Below are 22,426 nucleotides of genomic sequence, written 5' to 3' on the forward strand. Positions count from 1 at the left end.
GACGGGGAGTTTTGGAGATGACGCTGACTTGAACAGGCTTTAACGTATCGGGAGACCTCCTGGGTCATGCCAGGCCACCAGTACTTATTACAGAGGAGTGAGTGGGTTTGCAGGCTGCCTGGGTGTACAGAGCCCAGAGATGTATGAACTGAGTCCATGGTATGTAGACTCATCCCTCTGGACCTCCCTGTGGAGCTATTTCAGAACGTAAGGCTTCGGTAATTTGGTCGTCTACTGACCACTAGATGGGACTTACAACAATGGCTGGAGACTCAAGACTCAAGTGGAGAGAGGTCCTGCTCTGGATGATACAGGTGTGTAAGAGCATCAGCCTTCAGGTTCTTACTTTCTGAATAGCGCCCAGCGAGCCCGCTTTTTATGAAGTTTGCCGCGGGTTCATCCATTTGGCTTCACGGAGATACTCCAGGTTTTGATGATCCGTAATTTCCTTGAACTGATAGTTAGCTCCGACCAGCTATTGTCTATTTGCAATACAGTATATTGTTTGTTGATGACATACCCCAGAAAATGGATGGTGTTGCAGTGAAACTCACACTTCTCTAGTTTCAGATAGAGGTGATGTTCTCTCAGCTTCTGGAGGACCTGTTTCAGGTGTAAGCAATGTTTGGCATGTTTCCGGGAGTACATGAGGATGCCGTCGACATAGATGATGACAAAGCGTTGGAGGAACTCCCGGAACACCTCATTCATGAATGCCTGGAATACGGAGGGTGAGTTGGACATCCCACATGGCATAATGAGATATTCGTAGTGGCCCACTGGTGTTATGAAAGCGGTTTTCCACTCATCACCCTCACGTATTCGAATGAGGTTATAAGGACTCCTCAGGTCCAGGTTGGTGCTCCCTGCAACTGCTTCAAGGCGCCTGGGACCAGAGGAAGTGAATACCGAAATTTGATTGTCTGAGTGTTCAGGGTACGGTAAACAATGCACAGCTTCAAGCCTCCATCCTTTTTGCTCACGAAGCTCGAAGTGGCAGGGAATGTTGATGGTTGGATGAACTTCTGCTTCAGTGCCTCCTCTATGTATTCCTTCTGCTTCGGGATGGACAGCGGCTAGATTTGACCCTTTAGTAAGGTTTCCCCAGGTAGCAGGTCAATAGTGCAGTCCCATGGTCAATGAGGTGGTAACTCAGTAGCCAACTGCTTGCTGAACACATCTTGGAACACCCTGTACTCAGGTTTGATGTTCATCTCAGGGCTCTGGATGGAGTTGGAGTTGAGTGCAACGTCCTGGGCAGATGAGGGTTTGGTTCGTCGTTGTGGTCGTGAGGAAGATTTCCGACAGAAGATAGACAGTTATCGTGACAATACTCACTCTATCTCAATATTTCCCCTGTATTCCAGTTCACCCCTGATGATGTCGGTACAGCACCAGAAATGAAATATGCTCCTCATGCAGACAAACGATGCGGAGCGTCACTGTGGGGTGCAGTGTTTGATGTAGCCACGGCCCAGCGGTGTTCCGAGGATGGAGTGCAGATTCAGCTGGTGTAAGCATGGTTTTCTTTAAGACTGAGTTTTTGAAGGAGATTGAGTGAGATTAAATTTCTAGCAGATCCTTCATCTATGAGAGCTTGCGCTGAAACAGAATGTGTAGAAGTCATTACTATAACAGTAGTACGTCCCAGCAATCCTATGAGAGGAGGCAGATAAATTGTACTCACCACTGGGTGTGGTGGTCATACTGGACAGTTGGGAAGTACATGTACTTCACTCCCACAATATAGGCACAGCCTATTTTGTATACGTTGCTGATGCTCCACACGGGAAAGATGGAAAGGGAGTGTCTATTTGCATTGGTTCTTGTGCTAGAAGGGCGACAGATGTTTTGGCAGGAGGTTGCAAGATGGGTGTGTCCAACATGCATGCAGTGAGGCGCTGGGAGATGTGGATAGACTGCTGAATAAAGCTCTCTAATCCAATAACATCGTCGTAGATGGCCATCTGTTGGCAGATGTTAGGATTCAAGATTCAGGAGTAATGCAGTCTCATTCCAGCCGCTAACAGCCACTAGAGTCCGGAATCTGAGGGCATAATCACTCACGGATGCTCTATCCTTGTCGCATACGGAAGAGTTAATCATGCACTGATAATGAAGAAGCGGTGGGACTGAATACCTCTTTAAAATTATTCGTGAAGGCCATCTGCGAACTAGTTGCTGGTCTATTGGATTCCCAAATTGATTGTGCCCACTGCAATGCATACCCGGAAAGAGAAGAGATGAGGTAAAGGATTCTCCCTTTCTCCGTGGGAAACAGCTGTGGCTGCATTTCGAAGAAGAGTGAACACTGCAGTAAAAATACACTGCAATCCTCCTCCTCGCCAGAGTAGGTTGCTGGTCGGGCCATGGGACTGGCAGAGGCAAATGAAAAAGTCATAATGGCTGATGGCAACAGTGACTGACGGACAGCGTTTGCCAGTTCAGCATACGGATCCTGCTGATGTTACTCGCTCGCTTCTGCACCACGCTGCATGTCGGTCTGTTAGAGCACAAAAGGAGACAACATGGGTGATACCGTTCACACAGATGGTTTATTAATAATGCAGAATGCAAGCAGGTGTCTCAGGTGAGAAGCAACAGGATTGATGATCAGATTGAACTTAGCTGAGTAGTAACTGTCTCTGTATGGTTGCAGGTGGTTCACGGAAGTTCTTAGAAAGAATTACCGAAGTATGAAGATGGGTGATGACGGTTGGGAATTCTCAGAAGGTTGAATAGAGCAGGTAAGTAGCCAGGTGAGTTGATCAGCAGTTGTGAACAACAAGACCAGATGAAGGTAAAGTGATGGGTGACTGCTTTGAAGGGGTCATATGATGGTTCTAAAAAAAACCTTATTTTGTGTATTTGGTTTAATGCAATGTGTTTACGCAGTTTAGGTTAAAAAAAAGTTACTAGTTTACACACACTGTACATTATTGTTGCTCCTTTATGCCCCACCTTTCTGAAACTTTTTTACGAAGCTCATCGTTCTGAAAAGCGTGGTGTGCAATGATTGGCCAACAATCCAGTGTATTGTGATTGGCCCAAAAACCTTTGGCGTGTGACGGAAATGCCACGCCCCTTACCATATTTGGAACATCAGCTCCCAAAGCAATAATCACAGGTGATAATGTCAGTACTACCTTATCAATTCGAGCCCGAATCTGATCTGGAAAATGCAGATGACCAAGCTGATTGATCAACTTTGCCAGCGCGACTGGACCAGAACTTATCCGGTAAGGTTTTATTTCATTGGGGACATAATTACTGATTATAATGACTTATAATGTCTTTTTACATGTTTCACCGTGCTACGGGTGTGAGAACACTATGTAAACATAAAACTATGTCTGCATTTGTGATAGTAGAAACGACAAGCAGGCGCTACTCTATACTGCTCAAAACTCGCGTTTGAATAGTCAGTAGCAAATTCTTAAAATATGAAAACATACTTGCAGGCTGTGTCTGTGAGTCAGAAGCACCAGACTGTACTTGCAAAGATGGAATTGCCCCACTTTTTAGAATCAGCCTTTGTGCACAACACCGGCCTTGTACTCTCCCAGGTTGTGGAAACAGTCCTCCGAAAAATGCGCAGCACACAGTCGAAAATTTTTGTTGTACTGTTCTGGAACAGTGTTGTAAATAAAGCATAAAGGGTTAGTTCACCAAAAAATAAAAATTCCGTCAGTAATTACTGTCAGTAATTGTTGTTCCAACCCCGTAAGAGTTTCGTTCATCTTCGAAACACAAATTAAGATATTTTTGATGAAATCTGCGAGCTGTCTCACTCCTTCATAGGCTGCTTAGTAGCATCTGCCGGCTCTCATGAACTCACGTCAGAGGCCCACACGGAAGAAAATGAATTACACAAGAAGTATTCTTGTCGCTTGATAAACTTAAGGTTGAGCCACTGTAGTCACTTGGACTATTTTAACGATGTCTTTACTTACTTTCTGGGCCAGTAGATGCAATTACTAAGCAGCCTATGAAGGAGTGAGACAGCTCTCAGATTTCATCAAAAATATCTTAATTTGTGTTCCGAAGATGAACGAAAGTCTTAGGGGGTTGGAACAACATTCTTTTGCTGGTGCTTTGCATCAAGCTTTATGCATGCGCATGAGCGCGGAATAGGCTATATTACTTTCTTATTAAATTCTCATTATGGTTTAGTATTCTCCTCAGTATATATTTAAGTAATTAAATTAATATAAACGTGTGATTAGTCGACTAATGGCTTAAATGAATGACTGATAGTCGACTAAAACAAATCTTTAGTCAGGGGCAGCCCTAGTTTACACTTAATCTCTAATTTAAACAATGTCTACACTTTGTTATAATGAGAGGATTTGCTAGCGTGCAGAACGCAGCACTGGACAAAAACTCTGGCTTTGAGCGGTTCAAGAAATCAACACATATGTCTGTGATTGGCTACATTGCTCAAAAATCCGTTGTAAATAGAAACCTTTGATGCTCTGCAGAGCACTGGATCAATTGCCAAATTGCCAATATGCTATCATTACGGAGATAAATGATCCTATACCAGCAGTTATGAGCAGCTTTACCCTCTATAGCAATCAGAAGCAGCAGCAGGCAGTGGTTTGAGTGAGAAAATTCAATGCTAGTCTCAAGTCCATTGCCAGGGGAAGGCCTTCCAATATACACGCTATGATTATTTTCCTTTGTTTATTGTTCTTATTCTGCTCATTGTTTGTTTTATTTTTGAATGGAGTTTGTTTAAGTGGAGCTGACAATAAATTGCATTAACTAATCTTAATTGTCAAATTATTTTGATCCCATGTATTGTAAAATGATATAATTTGAGAGTTGGCATTTGACCATTTGACCATTTGACCATTTGACCTATTTCACCATGGTCCACTCATTTTAAAATTTCTGGCCTTTCCACTGAGCTGATATATTCATCTCTATGATGTAATAAAAGCCAGAAAGGGGAAAACAAGTTGTTTTAGCAGCTTGGTTTTAATAAAAGCAGTTTTGAATCATAAAATAATATGCTTAGATGCAGCGTAATCCGTAATCCCTCCGACTGCAGGGAGAAACTGCTGTCTTTTCACAGATATGTTATCAAAGCTATATTAATGCTGAATTTGGATTTTCATGCATTAACAGCCACTATATCTGCTTGAATCAGGCAGCATTGTAACATGTGTACATGATGTTTACCATATATAATTTGGTAACACTTTACAAGTAGATAAAAAAGTTTGTAGACAAACTTTAAATTGTCTTGAAAGAGCCTAAACAGAAAGTTTGAAAGTTTTAGTTTAGTAAGACAGACAGACAGATAGATAGATAGATAGATAGATAGATAGATAGATAGATAGATAGATAGATAGATAGATAGATAGATAGATAGATAGATAGATAGATAGATCTACACTAAGGCTAACTTGGAAATGAGGCCCGATTTCCAAATTTCTGAACCACCCCTTTAACTTATCCCTCACTGGGCTGAGAGGACAGGCTTATGATGGTTCTGCGAACATGGCAGGAAAGTATTCTGGGGCACAGGCCATCATCAAAGAGAGTCAGCCACTTGCATTATATGTCCACTTTGGTCCACACTGTGTAAATTTAATTACACAGCATGCTTGTACAGCATCTCCTGTTATCCGTGACTCTTTGCAGTGGGTTCATGAAGTGGGTGTTTTGTTTGGCCAATCTGTGAAAATGAAGTCAATTTTCCAGGATATTTCAAAATCAGAGAGGGGATCTGTCAAAGCCATCAGACCTTTGTGTCCTACAAGGTGGACAGTGCGCACCTGTGCCATCTGTGCTGTTCTAAACCAGTATCAGCCGATGTTACTTGCTCTAGAGGAAATGGTGTGTGGTCATTCAGAGTCAGCTTGCAGGGCAAATGGTTTGTTTGATAGATTTCAAAAAGGCAATGTTTTGCTTGGCCTTTTACTTGCCTAAGGCTGGAGACACACTGGCTGCGTGGCGAAAGCGTCTCAGCTGCGTGGCAGCTGATATTAATAAATTATTAATAAATATTAATAAATTACATTTTGATGGTTGAAAGTCTAGGTTTTTACATAAATTCAGATATAATTTAAAAATAAATAATGATAAATTTTCAAATATTGCACCTGTCAATACAGAACGAAATATTATGTAGTCTATTTTGCTGTCAATACTGCTGACAGTGTCTTTATCAGTAGGCTTTATATTTATGCTTAACATAAAGTATAGGGCTTCCACAATACGTCCTCCCTGTACGTCACCTAGCAGCAGCAGCGCCGCGTCAGACACGTTTCTGGTGTGCAAAAAAAAAGGAAACGTGACGCAGCCGCCACGCAGCTGACACGCAACAGAAACGCCACGCTCACGCCACGCAGCCAGTGTGTCCCCGGCCAGCAAGTGACAGAAGAGCTGGAGTGTCTCAATGCTTCTCTTCACAGCCGCACTCAGACAGTAGATGGAATGCTAGCTGCTGTCAACTGTGTGAAGTACACAGTTGCAAAAAAGAGAACAGAGGAATCATTCCAAAGTGTCTACAACAAAGCAACACAAATGTGTAACTCCCTAAATCTGTCTCCAATTGAAATGCCCCATGCACGGAAGCCTCAGAAACTCCTGTCTGGTCAGGGTTGTACCTAGTTCCTCACCAGACTACTTCGGGACAGAATTTTTCAAGGTCTTGGATGTTGTCAATATGCAGTTTCAAGAAAGATTTGAGCAAGAGGGGCTGCTTATGATCAGTTCTATTGAAAAGGTACTGTTGACAGGAGAGTCTGATGGTGGTCTGTTGGAACAATATCCAGAATTGCACTGGGGTAGCCTGACTTCGTCATACTCATATTCTAGTCAGAATGTGAGTCTGATACTGTTCAATAGGGCTTTGACTATGAGGCGTGTCTTAACCGAACCAGGAAAAAAAAAAAACTCTGCACTCAATTGGATAGATCTACAACCAATCAGAGCAACGCAGTAAGTGTTTTTTTTATGAGCAACGCAAAGTTGTCAACAGAACTCAACTAAACGCACGCTGGAAGAAGTAGTAAAATAATGAGTGTTGCTTCTTTTACTTGGTCCTCCATGAGTGTGACCAAAGGAGAAACCACAACGACCACAGGGTTTTCATTGCGTCCCATCTTCTTAGCGACCATCGAAGCCAGCTGATAAAATAAACTTTTGCCGAATCCCGTAGGAAAGACGGCAAACACATCTTTCCGATGGACAAATGCCTTGATTGCAGTTCGTCTTTTAAAATGAATGCGCTGTCGATTTCTTTTACAACAGACGCAATAGCGGAATCTATACATCTCAATTCTCCAGCTGCAGTCATCTTTGAGGGAAACCAGTTCAACCCAAGCGCTCTTTGATAACGTGATGATTACGTAACTGCAGATCATCTGTCCATCATCGTATAAAGCCCGCACTGGCAATTTGATTGGCCCAACTAATTCTGAACCGATCATAATTACTCCTCAATGGATCGAGTCCAGACTGAACTTCCCGACCAAAAAATGTTGTGGGCGGGAATCAGCTGGCATCCAGGCTAGCACTGGGGTTCACTGAGGGTGCAATTAGCAATATTCAAGTCCAAGTATAATTATCAGTCAACTACTGAGGCTGCAAACACTCTTCAGAATATGTTGCCAGAAGTCCGCCAACTCTTTGACCAAGTGGAAACACTTGAAAGGTTGCTCCTCCTTGTTTGCCCTGTTTTTTCAGCAGAGGCTGAAAGAAGCTTCAGCTGTCTTCGAAGATTAAAAACCTGGTTCCGAAGCACAATGACACAGTCTCGTCTAAACAGTGTTACTGTGTGTCACATCCACGGTGACAAACTGGACAGTATAGATAGGGAGATGATTGCTCAACAATTCATAGATGGGAATCAACGTCGCAGAAACACCTTTAGCAGTTTCAAGTAGCTTAAAATGCTGAGATATATGTTAGCTTTAACTCTGTATGAATAATCTGATGCTTTTGAACAAACCAGCCTAAAAAGAAAAGCATGCGGAGTGGTAGGAACGGAGTGGTAGGAACGGAGTGGAAGGAACCTTGGGCACATATCCGAACCGGGGTCTCAGAACAACGTGAGAAAGACCCGGTCCGAACTCCAGGCACGATTCGTCGACCGAAAATGCCTGCAGATCCCCTACCCTCTTAAAAGAAGCCAAAGCCAACAGGAGAGCTGTCTTCATAGACAGGACATTTAACTCAACCATCGGTAAGGGCTCAAAAGGGGGCCTCTGGAGTGCTCTGAGCATTAGAGTTAAGTCCCAAGATGGTAGGGGGTGCAGATTACGAGGCGGATTTTGCCTCCTAGCACCCTTAAGGAATCTGATGACCAGGTCGTGCTTTCCTAATGACTTACCTTCTACTGCATCGTGATGAGCGTCTATTGCGGCAACATACACTTTGAGGGTGGAGGGAGACAGCCTTCGCTCCAACCCATCATGCAGGAAGGAAAGCACGACTCTGATCGGGCAAGTTTGGGGGTCTTCCCGGCGGGAAGAACACCAATTGACGAACAGGTTCCACTTCAACGCATAGAGGCGCCTCGTAGAGGGGGCTCTAGCGGAAGTGATGGTGTCTACCACAGCCTGTGGTAGGCCACCTAGAACCTCCGCGTCCCGTCCAGGGACCAGACATGGAGTCTACAGAGGTCTGGACGCGGGTGCCATAGAGTGCCCCGTCTCTGAGAAAGCAGGTCCTTCCTCAGAGGAATGGGCCATGGAGGTGCTGTCACGAGGAGCATAAGTTCTGGGAACCAGGTCTGGTTGGGCCAGTACGGCGCAACTAGCAAGGCCTGCTCCTCGTCCTCCCTGACTTTGCACAGTGTCTGTGCGAGAAGGCTCACTGGGGGAAACGCATATTTGCGAAGGCCCTGGGGCCAGCTGTGCACCAGTGCATCCGTGCCGAGGGATCCTCCGGTCAGGGAATAAAACAACTGGCAATGGGTAGTGTCCGGAGAGGCAAACAGATCTATCTGAGCGGCTCCGAAGATTCCCCATATCAGCTGAACCGCCTGGGGATGGTGACAGTGCGGGGTAATGCTGACCCGGAACGTGCCGCTCTGCCACGCCCATCTCGGGACTCGATCGTGAAGCCAGCGCTGAAGCGGTCTCATATGCAGCAGGCCGAGCGGCATTACTGCGGCTGCGGCTGCCATATGCCCCAGGAGCCTCTGAAACTGTTTCAGTGGGACCGCTGACCTGCCTTGAAAAGGCTTGAGGCAGTTGAGCACTGACTGGACGCGCTCCTCTGTGAGGCGCGCAGTCTGACCGACCGAGTCCAACTCCATACTGAGATAAGAGATCCTCTGCATGGGGCAGAGTTTGCTCTTGTCCCAGTTGACCTGAAGCCCCGAACGGCTGAGGTACTGAAGCACAACAGATCTTGCGAGTGAGCTATTATAAGCCAGTCGTCGAGATAGTTGAGAATGCGAACGCCATGTTCTCTCATGGGAACAATGGCCTCCTCCACGACTTTCGTGAAGACACGAGGCGACAGGGCCAAGCCGAAGTGTAGGATCTGTACTGATATGCCCGACCCTCGAACGTAAACCGAAGAAATGGTCTGTGTCGAGGAAGAATCGAGACATGAAGTACACGTCAAGAGACAAGAGACATCAAAACACGCAGGTCCAGGATTGGCCGTAACCCACCGCTTTTCTTGGGTACAATGAAGTAAGGGCTGTAAACCCAGACCTCATCTCGGCTGGAGGGACCGGCTCGATCGCGTCCTTCGCCAGCAGGGCGTCGATCTCTTTCCTCAAGACAGGGGCATCGACACTCCGCACTTGGGTGAAGCGGATACCCCTGTACTTGGGGGCCAGCGGGCAAACTGAATTGCATAGCCGAGCCGGATGGTATGGATGAGCCAGCGGGACAGCCTCGGAAGCGCTAGCCAGGCTTCGAGAGACCGTACCAACGAGCCGACCCGGACCACCGGCGTACCCGCGGAGGGGCAGCGAGGTGGAAGGCAGGGACCGGACTCCGGAGGCATTGCTGCGGCCGAGAGAGGGGTCTGGGTGTGCGGGGCAACACCTATCTGCTTCCACCGGGGGGCAGGCAGCAGGGAAGGCCCGTCTTTCTCTGAGGCGTTCGGCTGCTGGCTGCCCCGAGGCGAAGGAAGGAGGGGAAACAAGGAGCGAGGCCCGAAGGCGTCGAGTCCAGGTTTCCGCACCTTCTTGCCCAGCGGGAGACGAGAGTGACGAGGCCGTGGCGGCGTCACTGTCATCTGAGCGATGGAAGAGGGGGAGAGGAGTGGCAAGGCATGGGAGCGTCGCTCACTGCAGTCCGCACCTCTTGTGACCCAGAGATGGAAGAAATTGCTCTATTGAAAATGTGGGTACCACTGGACTCCGGGCAGCCAGCGGCGGAACAGAAAATGAACAAAGATTCTCCAACCGGCCCTCCTCCGGGGTAGGGAGAGGTGAGGACACCATCTCCCGGAGAGCAACTTCCTCCAACTCTGTGTCGCCCGTCTCAGGGCTGCTGAGACAGGTGGCGCCGTCTTCCTGCGAAAGCTAGACGTCACAGTAGAGCTGGCTGTGACATCTATTCCACAGGGGACTGACACCCTTGGCGACATACAGACTGAGGAGAAAGCGCGAGTGACTCGGTAGCACATCGGGTCAAGCTCTTGGTCTCCTCAACCTGCTTCTGAACTGTGGAGAGCCGCAGGGCACAGTCTCCAACAGTGTCGCCGAAAGAGGCAAACCTTGTGAGATAGGAGCACCGAGAAAGCGAACTTTGGCGATGTCTCGCACCTCTGCAAGGTTTAGCCGTGGGACACTTCTGGACCACCAGTGTGGACATCGTCTGACCGAGGGCCAGTGCTTTGACTTAAACCATTTTCTCGGTCAGTCACAATGCACAGCTCAACCCCGACTCAGAACTACCCTTGTGTACTGCGTGTTTTGGCCTCACACAGACTTGTAGTGGGGAAGAGGTGGTCTGCCATTAGCAAAGCCACCCCACCACCAAGGGTAGTGAGAGAGGAAAAAACTTGCTCTGCAGATTTTGGCATGTTTGGCTTTCCACATTGGCACCAATATGCTTCCATACTGCTAAAGTTTTTTCACACACATCCGGGCAGGCAAGGGGGTGGGGCAAGGCGATTACGCGTCGCACAGCGCCCCCAGAGTAGCCCGGGAAGTGTGGCTGTCAAGTCTGAATCTGATTCAGCATGAGTACACACACCATTACAGTGGGAACTCAGCATCATCATTTCCAGAGTGTAACAGCCCTCTCTCCGATGCAGCGATCGACATCTGATCCTCCCCTGGAGCCCCGAATGAAATAGCTGGTCCCTCATGAGAAGGACCAGAAATTCCACCCGAAAGCTGCCAGGCATGCAAAACAGTGAACGTGGCCATAACCTTGATGGCACAGGGCACACTTGAGCGCTCAACCCCTCGTGAGAAAGGCAAAACGAACAACGTGCCGACGTGGTCATGCTCTCATAAGAGAGCATAAACCACCCACGAACACAGTCTCAGCATGTTTGCGATGCGCTAGAGGAGTGAGGGGTCCGAGGAGGTGGTCTCTTCGGAGAACGCTCACTGTAATCCTCAGATCACCAATCCTATTAACCAAAGTAGCCCTTTTCCGGTGGCCACCAGAAAAGGAACTACATCGGGGAATAGGCAAAGGGACTCCACCTCGTTTGAGGCACTTGAGTCTTGACCGCGCATCTAGAGTGCCGAATGACGCTCACTGGGTTGCCGTGACAACCCGCGCTGTCAGCCGGCAGCTCGACGGCACACGGCACGCTGAGCGGCTCAAGCCTTTACGAGAAAGGGTAGACGAACAACGTGCCGACGTGGTCATGCTCTCATGAGAGAACATAAACCACCCACGAACGCAGTCTCAACATGCTTAAGCCCAGGGACGTGAAACAGTGATCGTGGCCACCAAATGGAAACGGACAGGAAACGACCGCATCCAGAAACACACGGGTGAAACGTCATCCTGAAAAGGACGCGATCTTCACCCCTGTTGCTCTTTTCAAAGAAAACGCTCTCTTATTGTGCTGAAGCACACAGGGATAAACGCGACAACACAGCGGGGAAACTGCAAGCCCCCTGTGCGCACTCAACCGAATTCCAGAATCACTGAAGGAGAAAATCAATTTTTAAGACACCATTATGGTGATCAGTGTTCGCTTTAGTTGGGCTCTTGACTCTTAAGCTGTTAACATTAGATTTTGTTTGGCTGCTGTATCTGAGCTATAACTGCCAGATGAACAAAGAGAAAAGTTGATCAGATGGTGTTGGTTATGTTTTGACATAATCATAATTTGATCTGAATCACAAATCTCATTTAGAGAGTTATGTCTATCTTGTTGATTACAGCAGACTGTGATTCTACGGTAAAATGGTTTTCAATATAATCCAAAATATTTCTTAAAAGTTGTTCCGATCAGAAGACTTTGAAATAGTATTTTATTTAGACACACTGATATCAATAATCAGCCTGTGAATCTCAACAATGGTGACAATAATAAAGCATGTTGCAGTGCATTCTGGGTGCCACCAATCAAAACTCATTCATGGCTCCCATCATGCATTGCGGTATGAATAAATTATTATCTGAATTGTCTTAGTAATTTCCTTTCCCTAATGGCATATTCTTTTTGTCACCATTGTTGAGATTCATACACTGATTCTTGATGTCTGTGTGTGCCTAAAAGAAAGATTTTGTTTTATCAGAACAACTTTTTAGAAATCCTTTAGATTATTTAGAAAATTCTGGATCTTATGCTGTAGAATCACAGTGATGCTGAAATCAACAATATACATTTAAATCAGAGATTAGACTCTAAATGAGTTCAGTGATTCAGGACAAATTATGATTATGTCAAAACATAATCAAAACCACCTGATCAACTTTTCTCTTTGTTCATCTGCCAGTTATAACTCAGATACAACAGCCAAACAAAATCTAATGTTAACAGATTAAGGCCCAACTAAAGCAAACACTGATCACCATAACGGTGTCTTAAAAAAATGATTTTCTCCTTCAGGTGTCTTCAATAATGGTCAATCATCACTCAATGAATCACTTAATGAGCTCATTAACTTTAACACTCTTGAATGTTAATTTAACACTCTTGAGTCTGGAGCCATATTTAACACTAGAGTTTTTTGCTGTGTACAATATCAAGAGACAGACTCTGCTAAGCCATTTTTTTTTGTGTAAAAGTTGTTGTTTAAAGGTTTTAATGATACCTTAATTATTTAAGGTAGATTTTAACTTATCACTATATTTGAGTAGCCTTGAAATAACCTTGAAATAAAGGAAATAAAAGTTTTGGCACAAGGGTACAAATATGTACCCTATGCCAAGGGTACAAAATCTGTACCCTTGAGTATACAGCCCCAGTGACAAGCCATTGTACCCCTAAAGGTACAATTATGTACTTTATTTTCTGAGAGTGTATCTTTCAGCATACAAACATCCAAAAATTTAAGTTTTGTACCTGTAAATATTATGTATTAATACCTATTTACAATAAGACTCGGCTGTGCCAACATCATTGACATTTTTTTATCAGAATGTTACCTTTAAGCAGCAATATTATGTCAAGGCAAATAAGCCTGTTTAGTCTCAAAAATTTGTATTTTCCCTATATATTTTATATACTTTTTCTTTGACTTACTTTCCTTATTTTTCTCCTATCTGCAGATCATAAGTAAAGAGTCTCTGTCACCAACATGAGTTGGAGCTTTCTCACTCGACTACTGGAGGAAATCCACAACCACTCCACGTTTGTGGGGAAAGTTTGGCTAACTGTCTTAATCATTTTCCGGATTGTTCTGACTGCAGTGGGAGGTGAATCAATCTACTCAGATGAGCAGACAAAGTTCACCTGCAACACTAAGCAACCTGGCTGTGACAACGTATGCTATGATTCCTTTGCCCCACTCTCACATGTCCGGTTCTGGGTGTTCCAGATAATAATGATATCCACCCCCTCTGTCATGTATCTGGGTTATGCCATCCATAAGATCGCCCGTACCTCGGAGGAGGAATGGCGTAAAAGCCAGATTTATCAAAAGAGGAGCCGCAACACTCAGTGGAGAAATGGACATCACCTAGAGGAGGTCTGTGGAAATGTAGATGATGAGGAGGAGGATACAGAGCCAATGATCTATGAAGAAGACACTTTGGATGTGCAGGAGGTCAAACCAGAGACGGACAAGGGCAAAGGCCTAGATCCAATAAAGCATGATGGCCGCCGTAGGATAATGCAAGAAGGCTTGATGAGAATGTATGTGCTTCAGCTTTTGTCCCGTGCCATCTTTGAGGTGGCATTCCTCACGGGTCAGTATCTCCTTTATGGCTTCCGTGTTAACCCTTCTTATGTCTGCAATAAGATCCCATGTCCACACAGAGTAGACTGCTTTGTTTCACGACCCACTGAGAAGACCATCTTTTTACTCATCATGTATGTGGTGAGCTGTCTTTGTCTGCTGCTCAATGTTTGTGAGATGTTCCACTTGGGGATTGGTACCTTCCGTGACAGTCTTCGTAAACGTCGAAACCAGGGCCAACAAAATTCTTACGGCTACCCTTACTCTAGGAACATTTCTAGTTCTCCACCAGGGTACAACCTTGTGGTTAAATCTGACAAACCAGGTCGCATTCCTAACAGTATCATCTTACATGACCAGAACATGGGCAGAGTTGTTTCAGAACAGCATTGCACAAGTCCTGATGAGAATATTCCATCTGACCTGGCTACCTTGCACCACCATTTACGAGTTGCACAGGAACAACTTGACATGGCATTTCAGACATACAACACAAAAAATGGTCATCTTTCCAGAACTAGCAGCCCAGTATCTGGTGGCACAATGACTGAGCAGAACCGGGTCAATACAGCTCAGGAGAAACAGGGTGCACGACCTAAAGCAAGCACTGAGAGGGCAGGGACAATAGTAAAAAATGGAAAGACATCTGTGTGGATTTAATGGCAAACTCTTACCTGACTAGTTGAACCATTATCCTCAGAAAACATTTTGTCCCAGTAAATGGAAACTACAGTCAGAGAGGGCATGATTGAGCATCATGTCCCCAGGTTGAACAATAAACAAAAATGAAAAATAAATATTGTAGAAGGGTAGTATTCATTTCTAAAACTCTCTTTACAATGCCTTAATGTATTCCCCCTTTCAGAATAATTCTTAATGTGCTTTTATTTAATGCTCTATATATTAAGTGTTATGCTTCTCTATATTCCAAAGCATGCACGTGTATTGACCGTCTTGGAAATCTGTTAAACAATTTAGTCTTTAATGGATCATTGATTTAATTGAACTATATAAGAACAACCCCTATGTATCTACTCCATTTAAATAGTCCTCATACCTGTAAGACACATGTTCTTCTTCTCCTAGTGTTATTAGTCTCTGGCTCTGTTCCAAACCCAAATGAGCTGACCACCTAGCCCTAAGTTTTAAGGTATTTGCATGCTGGCGATGCCAAGGCTGTTCCAGTCAGTAAGCAACAAGATTATGCTCCTACAATTCCTAATTTAACATCAGCATCACACGTATACTTAAAGCAATATAATTGCTTGGATAAAGCAATCCCTGAATGCATTGTAATAAAAGTGTGATCAAATATGGCGGATGCAAGTTGCAAGAAACTCAACTATAAATATACTTGCTGTACATCATATACAAATTTATTAATTAAAATGGTTATCTTATAAAAAAAAATGCATTTTCACACAACAAGTGTCTGTGCTATGTATTTTTGGCCTTGTTACAACATCTTTATTATAATTTAAAAAAAAATCTTTGGCTTAGCAATATATGTTGTTTACACCAAACTCAATTGGAATCAATTGTGAGCGTCAATTTTCTTGTATGATCACATGAAGAGTTGTGCTGATGAGTGATCTTTAACATTGTTGTTATGTAAAGTGGTTTCACATTGTATGGGATACTGCCTTAAAAGATAGCAGCCTTTTCAGACAAGGTTTTGGAACAGAGCCTTTAACTCAAAATTATGAGAGAATTTAAATTTTGGGGTGGAGTATCCGTTTAATTAATCTTAAAAAATATTATGATGATTTCCAATTTTTTCAGTTTCTTCATTCTGAATAAACATGTAAACAATATAAATGTGCATTAATAGCTTCTGTATGCATTCATATTATGTGGCACTAAAATGATGCATTAAGTTTGCAATGATAAATTGTGCAATTGTCTTATGAAGGTATTTTAAATGTGCAGTTCACCCCAAAATTTACATTTGTCATTATTTATTTATCCTCATGTCATTTCAAAACTCTAACTTCTTTCTTCTGTAGAATAAAATTTAATTTCAGTGAATGCGGACAGAGGGTTCCATGCTACAAAAAGGATGCTTCAAAAAACACATTAAAAGTATTATAAAAGTGGTCCAAATTGTGTGCTATATTCCAAGTTTTCCCTAGCCATACAACAGCTCTGTTTAAATCATTATTCACTGAAAACCTTGGCATTCGAATTTATGACAGTTCATGAGTGAAGTAGCATGTTAATGAGGTGGCAGTGTGCAATTTGGTGTCAGATGTTTTTTTAATTGATCAATGTAGTTTACAAGTCTGAAGTTTGACTGTTTTTGAGTTTGACTGACTCAAAGACTTTTGACTTAAAAGGTTGTTGGAGAAGATGTTTGTCAATAAATAGCAATTTCAATTTCATTCTGTCTCTCACACAAAACTATCATATGACTTCTGAAGACTTGAAACATAAAGCATGAGTCATATGGACCACTTTTAGCTGTATAAGCGACTGTTGTGAAGCTTAATGTGACCATTTATTGTAATTGCATGGACAAGAGCAGTCAGTACAAAAGCTGCTTCTTTTGTGTTTCATTGAAGAGGAAAAAGTCACACAGTTGTGGAACAACATGAGGGTGAGTAAGCAACAATTTTTAGTTTTGGGTGAACTATTCCTTTTGAATAAGATATATATATATATATATATTTTAATTATTAAAAAATTAGCTGGTATTATTTGCATTGTTCTTGTTCCTTGTCAAATTGGGAGGTGTCATTACATTATTCATCAAATAAAAATACATAAGCCTGAATGTCAGCATTAAGTTGGGCAGGTAATCTTCATCAATGCACACCTCATCAGGGACGCGGTATAGCCATTCTGGGACTAGGGTGTCCAAAAAGGTGACTTAAAGCAGCATTACTTGTGATTAAATTTATTTACTATTGTTTCCAAGACCATTATGCATACAATTTATCTCTGAGCTGTCTGGAGTAAAATATATCCACTTTACCTTTTGGCAAATTGGTGAAAAATTCTTATGAATACGTATAATTTGATTCTTACGAAACAGTATAAATATCCACCCATAAACCTAACCCTTAGTGGGGTGTAAGCAGATGTACGACAATGCAGGAATGAGATTTGCACCAATTCACCAAAACATACAATAGTTTTGAATTGCCATGAAGTGTGTAGGGTGTAACTAATATACTGTTTTTTTAAGGAACTATCACGAAATAAGACAGTTGCAGCTGCTTTAACTTTGATGTTTAATAATAATCACACTTAATAATTCTTGAATAGGATTTTTGAAAGAAGTTTTGAAAGCTCTGAAATATTTATTGTATATTATGGAAATGGATTTGAGTACTATGCAGTAGGTCAGGTCTTCAACATTTATTTTAGAATCACTGTTCCAAAATGTGCCTTTACCAATTACGATTGTACTGATGATTTGTTTGTGGTTATTAAGAACAATAATAAATGTAGGATTCATTTATCAAGATTCTTTGCCTGTGAGAGTGTTTTGAATCACGGATAAACGTAATTTTCTTCTAGTATATACTGTTCACAAAAACAATATTTCAGAGATATGTATTATTAATGCTCTAGCTAAATATTTAAGGGGGGTACCCACGAGACTGAGCCCCCCCCCCCCCCCCCCCCTCCTCTCCTCTCCTCCCCTCCCCTCCCCTCCTCTCCTCTCCTCCCCTCCCCTCCCCCTCCTCTCCTTCCCTCCGGAAGGACCAGTCACGGCGGCCGCTGTTGAAGATTTTATTATTCAGAAAACAAGTAATTTAGCCATATAAGAATACACAATTATTTCTCTGTCTAGGTGACTTTGAAAGCTGCAAGACCTTCTGTAAAAAGACCCTGAATGTCAATTCTATTCTGAGAAGTCACATGGTACAAGACCTTCACCCAAAACTATCTATAAGTGTATGACCATCTTTGGAAAAGGATATATGTATATATGTGAGAAGCTGGGCACTGATGAGGAGTGATCGCCTGCAGGAGGAAGGGATCTCCTGCTGGAGGGAGTGATCCCCTGCAGGTGGATGCTCGGCTTTGTTTGTTAATAAAGTCTAATATTTCTGGCATCAAAGATCTCTGCGAAGTTATTTTACAGAACAATTGAAACCACTTCAAATGGCGTAGTCGGCAGGATTGGCTTAGGAGCTGCGGGAGCCACGAAAGGCGACACTGGTGACTCACAGACAACAGTGGCCACTGTAATTTGAGGTGAGCAATTTTTTGCTTTTGAAAAAGTATGTGTTGTCACCAGTGAGCCAGAGTGGTAAGACCCTTTAAAAAGCTTCTCCAAATTTAAAGAACTGAAAAATTGAAAGGGAAAAAAGTATCTTTGATTCCAGAAATAATTGCATGCATTGTCTCTGTAGATGTCAAGTGGTTTGTAATAGCGCGGGGGAGCTCCCACTAGTCTTTGCCAGTGCTTAAATAATCCTGTGTGGATTGTTTGAACTACTGGTACTGATGATTTAGCGCAAAGGTTTTGTCGTACGTATGCAAGGATTTGCTGATATAGGATATCAGTGGTTTATCTGTGTTTACTTTGAGTATAGCATGCACACAGATGTTTAGCTTCCGGTTACCGTTTTGTTAAATATTTAACAGAAGCTGCTCAGGGAAGCTATGTTTAGCTTAACAGTTACCGCCTCGACTAGCGAGGGACTGCTCGGGTTAAGCTAAATCCTATGGAATAGGGGAGTTAGAAGTTCCCCTTCAGTCGCTCACGTTCGACGTGACGTCGACGTGACGACGTTAGGGGATCACTTCAGGGAGCCCTATCAACTTCGAGTATCTAAGAACAAGCCAATGAACGTTGGCGTGCGTGAACGCGTCACGCGCCCCCGCCCCGCAGCGCGGGTATAAAACAGGAAGCGGGCGCGAGCACCCACCGTCTTTCATTTCGGAGCGCGAGTTTCCTGTGACTGATGTCTAAAGATTCAACGCCTTTGAAGACTTCAAGGAAGATCTCTGTTCCAGTGTTGGTGTGACGGCGCGATCAGCGGTGGCCGCGAGCAGTGCAGCTCTCAACTGCTGTTCTCACAGCACTATTGTTTTTGTGTGTGTGTGTGTGTGTGTGTGTGTCCACACAGTGGCTACCCCTGGGCGCCTCAGCACTGTGAGAGTAATTTCCTTTTTTGTTTTTACTAAAAGAGCAACACAAGCGGACCCTGCGTCTTTTTCAAGATGTCATTCCGCTTGTGCGTTTCTGGATGCAGTCGTTCCCTGGCGCCAGCAGATGGTCACAATAGCTGCATCTCGTGTTTGGGCATTCGGCACGCTGAAGCAGCTTTTGTGGATAGTTCATGTTCCCATTGCGGGAATATGACTATCACAGCACTTAGATCGAGACTCGCTTACCTCAAGGGAGGTGCAGTCCCCTCGCCTATGCCCCGATCTAGTGCTTATTCTGCCCCGCAGAATAGGCCTACTTCGGCGCATGACCAGGGTGATCTGAGGATTACCGTGAGGGCTTCCCCGCCGAGGCAATCTCCGCGGGCCCCTCACGCCTCTCATGTGCTGTTGCCATCGGCGCCCCTTTGCGAACGGCTCGGTCCTTCTCCGGAACGACCAGTCGTTTCCTTTGGGGCACCAGCTGACGATCAGATGTCGATCGCAGCATCGGAGGGGGAGCGGTCATCTGGAGATGACGACTCGGCTGCGTTGCCCCCTTCGGGGTGTGTAGCGTTGTCCGAGCCGGATCCAGAATGGGCCGCTATGCTATCCCGGGCCGCCGAGAAGGTCGGGCTTGCGTGGAATCCTCCACCACGTCCCGAACCTTCTCGGCTGGACGATTGGTTTCTCGGGGCGGGCCGTGCTGGTTCTCAGTGCGCCGCCCCGGTACCTTTCTTTCCGGAGGTGCATGAGGAGCTTTCTAAGACATGGAAGGCACCGTATAGTGCCCGAAGCCGTCCTAGTGGCTCCTCTCCCCTCGCCACCCTCGACGGCGGGGCAGCTAAGGGGTATGTGGGGATCCCCCCAGTGGAGCGGGCTGTCGCGATGCTGCTGTGTCCGGCATCCACCTCCTCCTGGCGGGGTGACCCACGCCTCCCGTCCAAGGCCTGTAAGTTCTCGTCCGGTCTAACGGCGAGGGCTTACAAGGCCTGTGGACAGGCTGCTTCCGCTCTTCATGCCATGGCGCTCTTGCAGGTCCACCAGGCCCAGGCGCTCATGGACATGAACGAGGGTGGTTCTGACCCAGAGCTCCTCCGGGAGCTCCGTGTGGCAACCGACCTCGCCCTCCGGGCGACGAAGGAAACCGCACGTTCAGTCGGTCAGGCGATGTCCACCTTGGTGGTCCAGGAGCGCCACCTTTGGCTCAACCTGGCGGACATGAGGGACACCGATAAGTACCGGTTCCTGGATGCCCCTCTCTCCCAGGTTGGGTTGTTCGGCGACGCGGTCGAGAGCTTTGCCCAGCAGTTCTCGGCCGCACAGAAGCAGACGGAGGCCATCCGACACATCCTGCCCCGGCGGACCGCTGCTGCTCCCACCCGCCCGCCGGCCGCAGCTCCTCCGTCTACTCGTCGCCGAGGTCGGCCTCCTGCGGCGTCCTCCGCTCCCGCTGAGCCCCAGCAGCAGCCATCATCCAGGCCTCGGCGTGGAGCAAGCCGCAGGAAGTCGACCCCGCCCGTCCAGGCCGCTGCCAAGCCAGGAGGCAAGCGCCGGTGCAAACGTCCCTGAGACGGGCGGCCCAGAGGTGGATCAAGTTGCTCTTCAGGAGATGGCGGACGTGCCACTCCTTCCCCCGGTGGAGGGCCGGGTGGAGAATCCTTTGAGCAATTTCTGAAACCTCTGGGCCCCAAGAGGGCGCGCTTGGCAGTCGATGACGCTATGCCTTGTCACTCCCGAGCCCCTCTTCCATCGCCAGCGGGCAGCAGTGGCTGTGTCCTGGACGCACTGTCGCCTCCGCACACTCACTCTGCCCTCCGACGGAAGCAGGTACGTCTTGCACCACACGTTCAGACCCCACTCCGGGCCGCTATGCCGCCCGAGTCGGGTCCCTGCATTCCGTCACGCTGCCCCACTCCGGGTACGTCTGTGGTGCCGTTGGTCCCGCTTGCTCGGTCTCTGGGAGCTTGGCTAATGCTTCCCAGTCCGTCTCGCTGGCTCATCCGTACTGTCAGACTCGGCTATGCGATTCAGTTCACCCGGCGCCCCCCTGTTTTCAGGGGCATCCGGTTCACCCGTGTTCTGGCGGACAGTGCCCCTGTTCTCAGAGCGGAGATTGCAGTCCTACTGGCGAAGGACGCAATCGAGCCGGTCCCTCCAGCCGATATGAAGACCGGCTTCTACAGGCCGTACTTCATTGTACCCAAGAAAGGAGGTGGGTTACGGCCAATCTTGGACCTGCGCGTCCTGAATCGGTCCCTTCACAGGCTACCATTCAAGATGCTTACGCAGAAACGCATTTTCAAGTGCATCCGTCCCCAAGATTGGTTTGCAGCGATCGACCTGAAGGACGCGTACTTTCATGTCTCGATTCTCCCTCGACACAGACCGTTTCTTCGCTTTGCGTTCGAGGGACGGGCATATCAGTACAAAGTCTTACCCTTCGGGCTGGCCCTGTCGCCCCGCGTCTTCACGAAAGTTGCGGAGGCGGCCATTGCTCCCATGTGCGAGCGTGGTGTTCGCATTCTCAACTATCTCGACGACTGGCTTATTCTCGCCCAGTCGAGAGAGCAGTTGTGCGAACACAGGGATTTGGTGCTCAGTCACCTCAGCCACCTAGGGCTTCGGGTCAACTGGGAGAAGAGCAAACTCACCCCCGGGCAGAGGATCTCTTTTCTCGGTATGGAGTTGGACTCGATCAACATGACAGCGCGTCTCACCGAGGCCCGCGTCCAGTCAGTGTTGAACTGCGTGAGTACGCTCAGACGCAGAACAGCGGCACCACTGAAACTGTTTCAGAGGCTCCTGGGGCATATGGCATCTGCAGCCGCGGTAACGCCGCTCGGATTGCTTCATATGAGACCGCTCCAACACTGGCTTCACGATCGAGTCCCGAGATGGGCGTGGCAGAGCGGCTCGTGCCGGGTTCCAGTAACCCCGCACTGTCGCCAAACTCTCAGCTTGTGGTCGGACCCTTCGTTCCTGCGGGCAGGGGTTCCCCTAGAACAAGTGTCCAGGCACTCTGTG

General features: G+C 46.2%; 1 protein-coding gene across 1 annotated transcript in view; it reads left to right on the forward strand.

The window, feature by feature from the left end:
- gjc2 (gap junction protein gamma 2) overlaps positions 1-15,089 on the forward strand; it is a 70,877-nt gene extending 55,788 nt beyond the window's left edge. Inside the window, exon 2 of the mRNA XM_056264796.1 lies at positions 13,668-15,089. Coding sequence (XP_056120771.1) covers positions 13,697-14,956 — 1,260 coding nt within the window. The 5' untranslated portion in view covers positions 13,668-13,696 and the 3' untranslated portion in view covers positions 14,957-15,089. The remainder of the gene's footprint in view (positions 1-13,667) is intronic.
- Positions 15,090-22,426: the final 7,337 nt, after the last annotated feature.

The sequence above is a fragment of the Rhinichthys klamathensis genome, unplaced genomic scaffold (genome assembly GCF_029890125.1).
Source record: "Rhinichthys klamathensis goyatoka isolate OS25496 unplaced genomic scaffold, OSU_Roscu_1.1 h1tg000011l_1, whole genome shotgun sequence".
NCBI classification, from domain to species: Eukaryota; Metazoa; Chordata; class Actinopteri; order Cypriniformes; family Leuciscidae; genus Rhinichthys; species Rhinichthys klamathensis.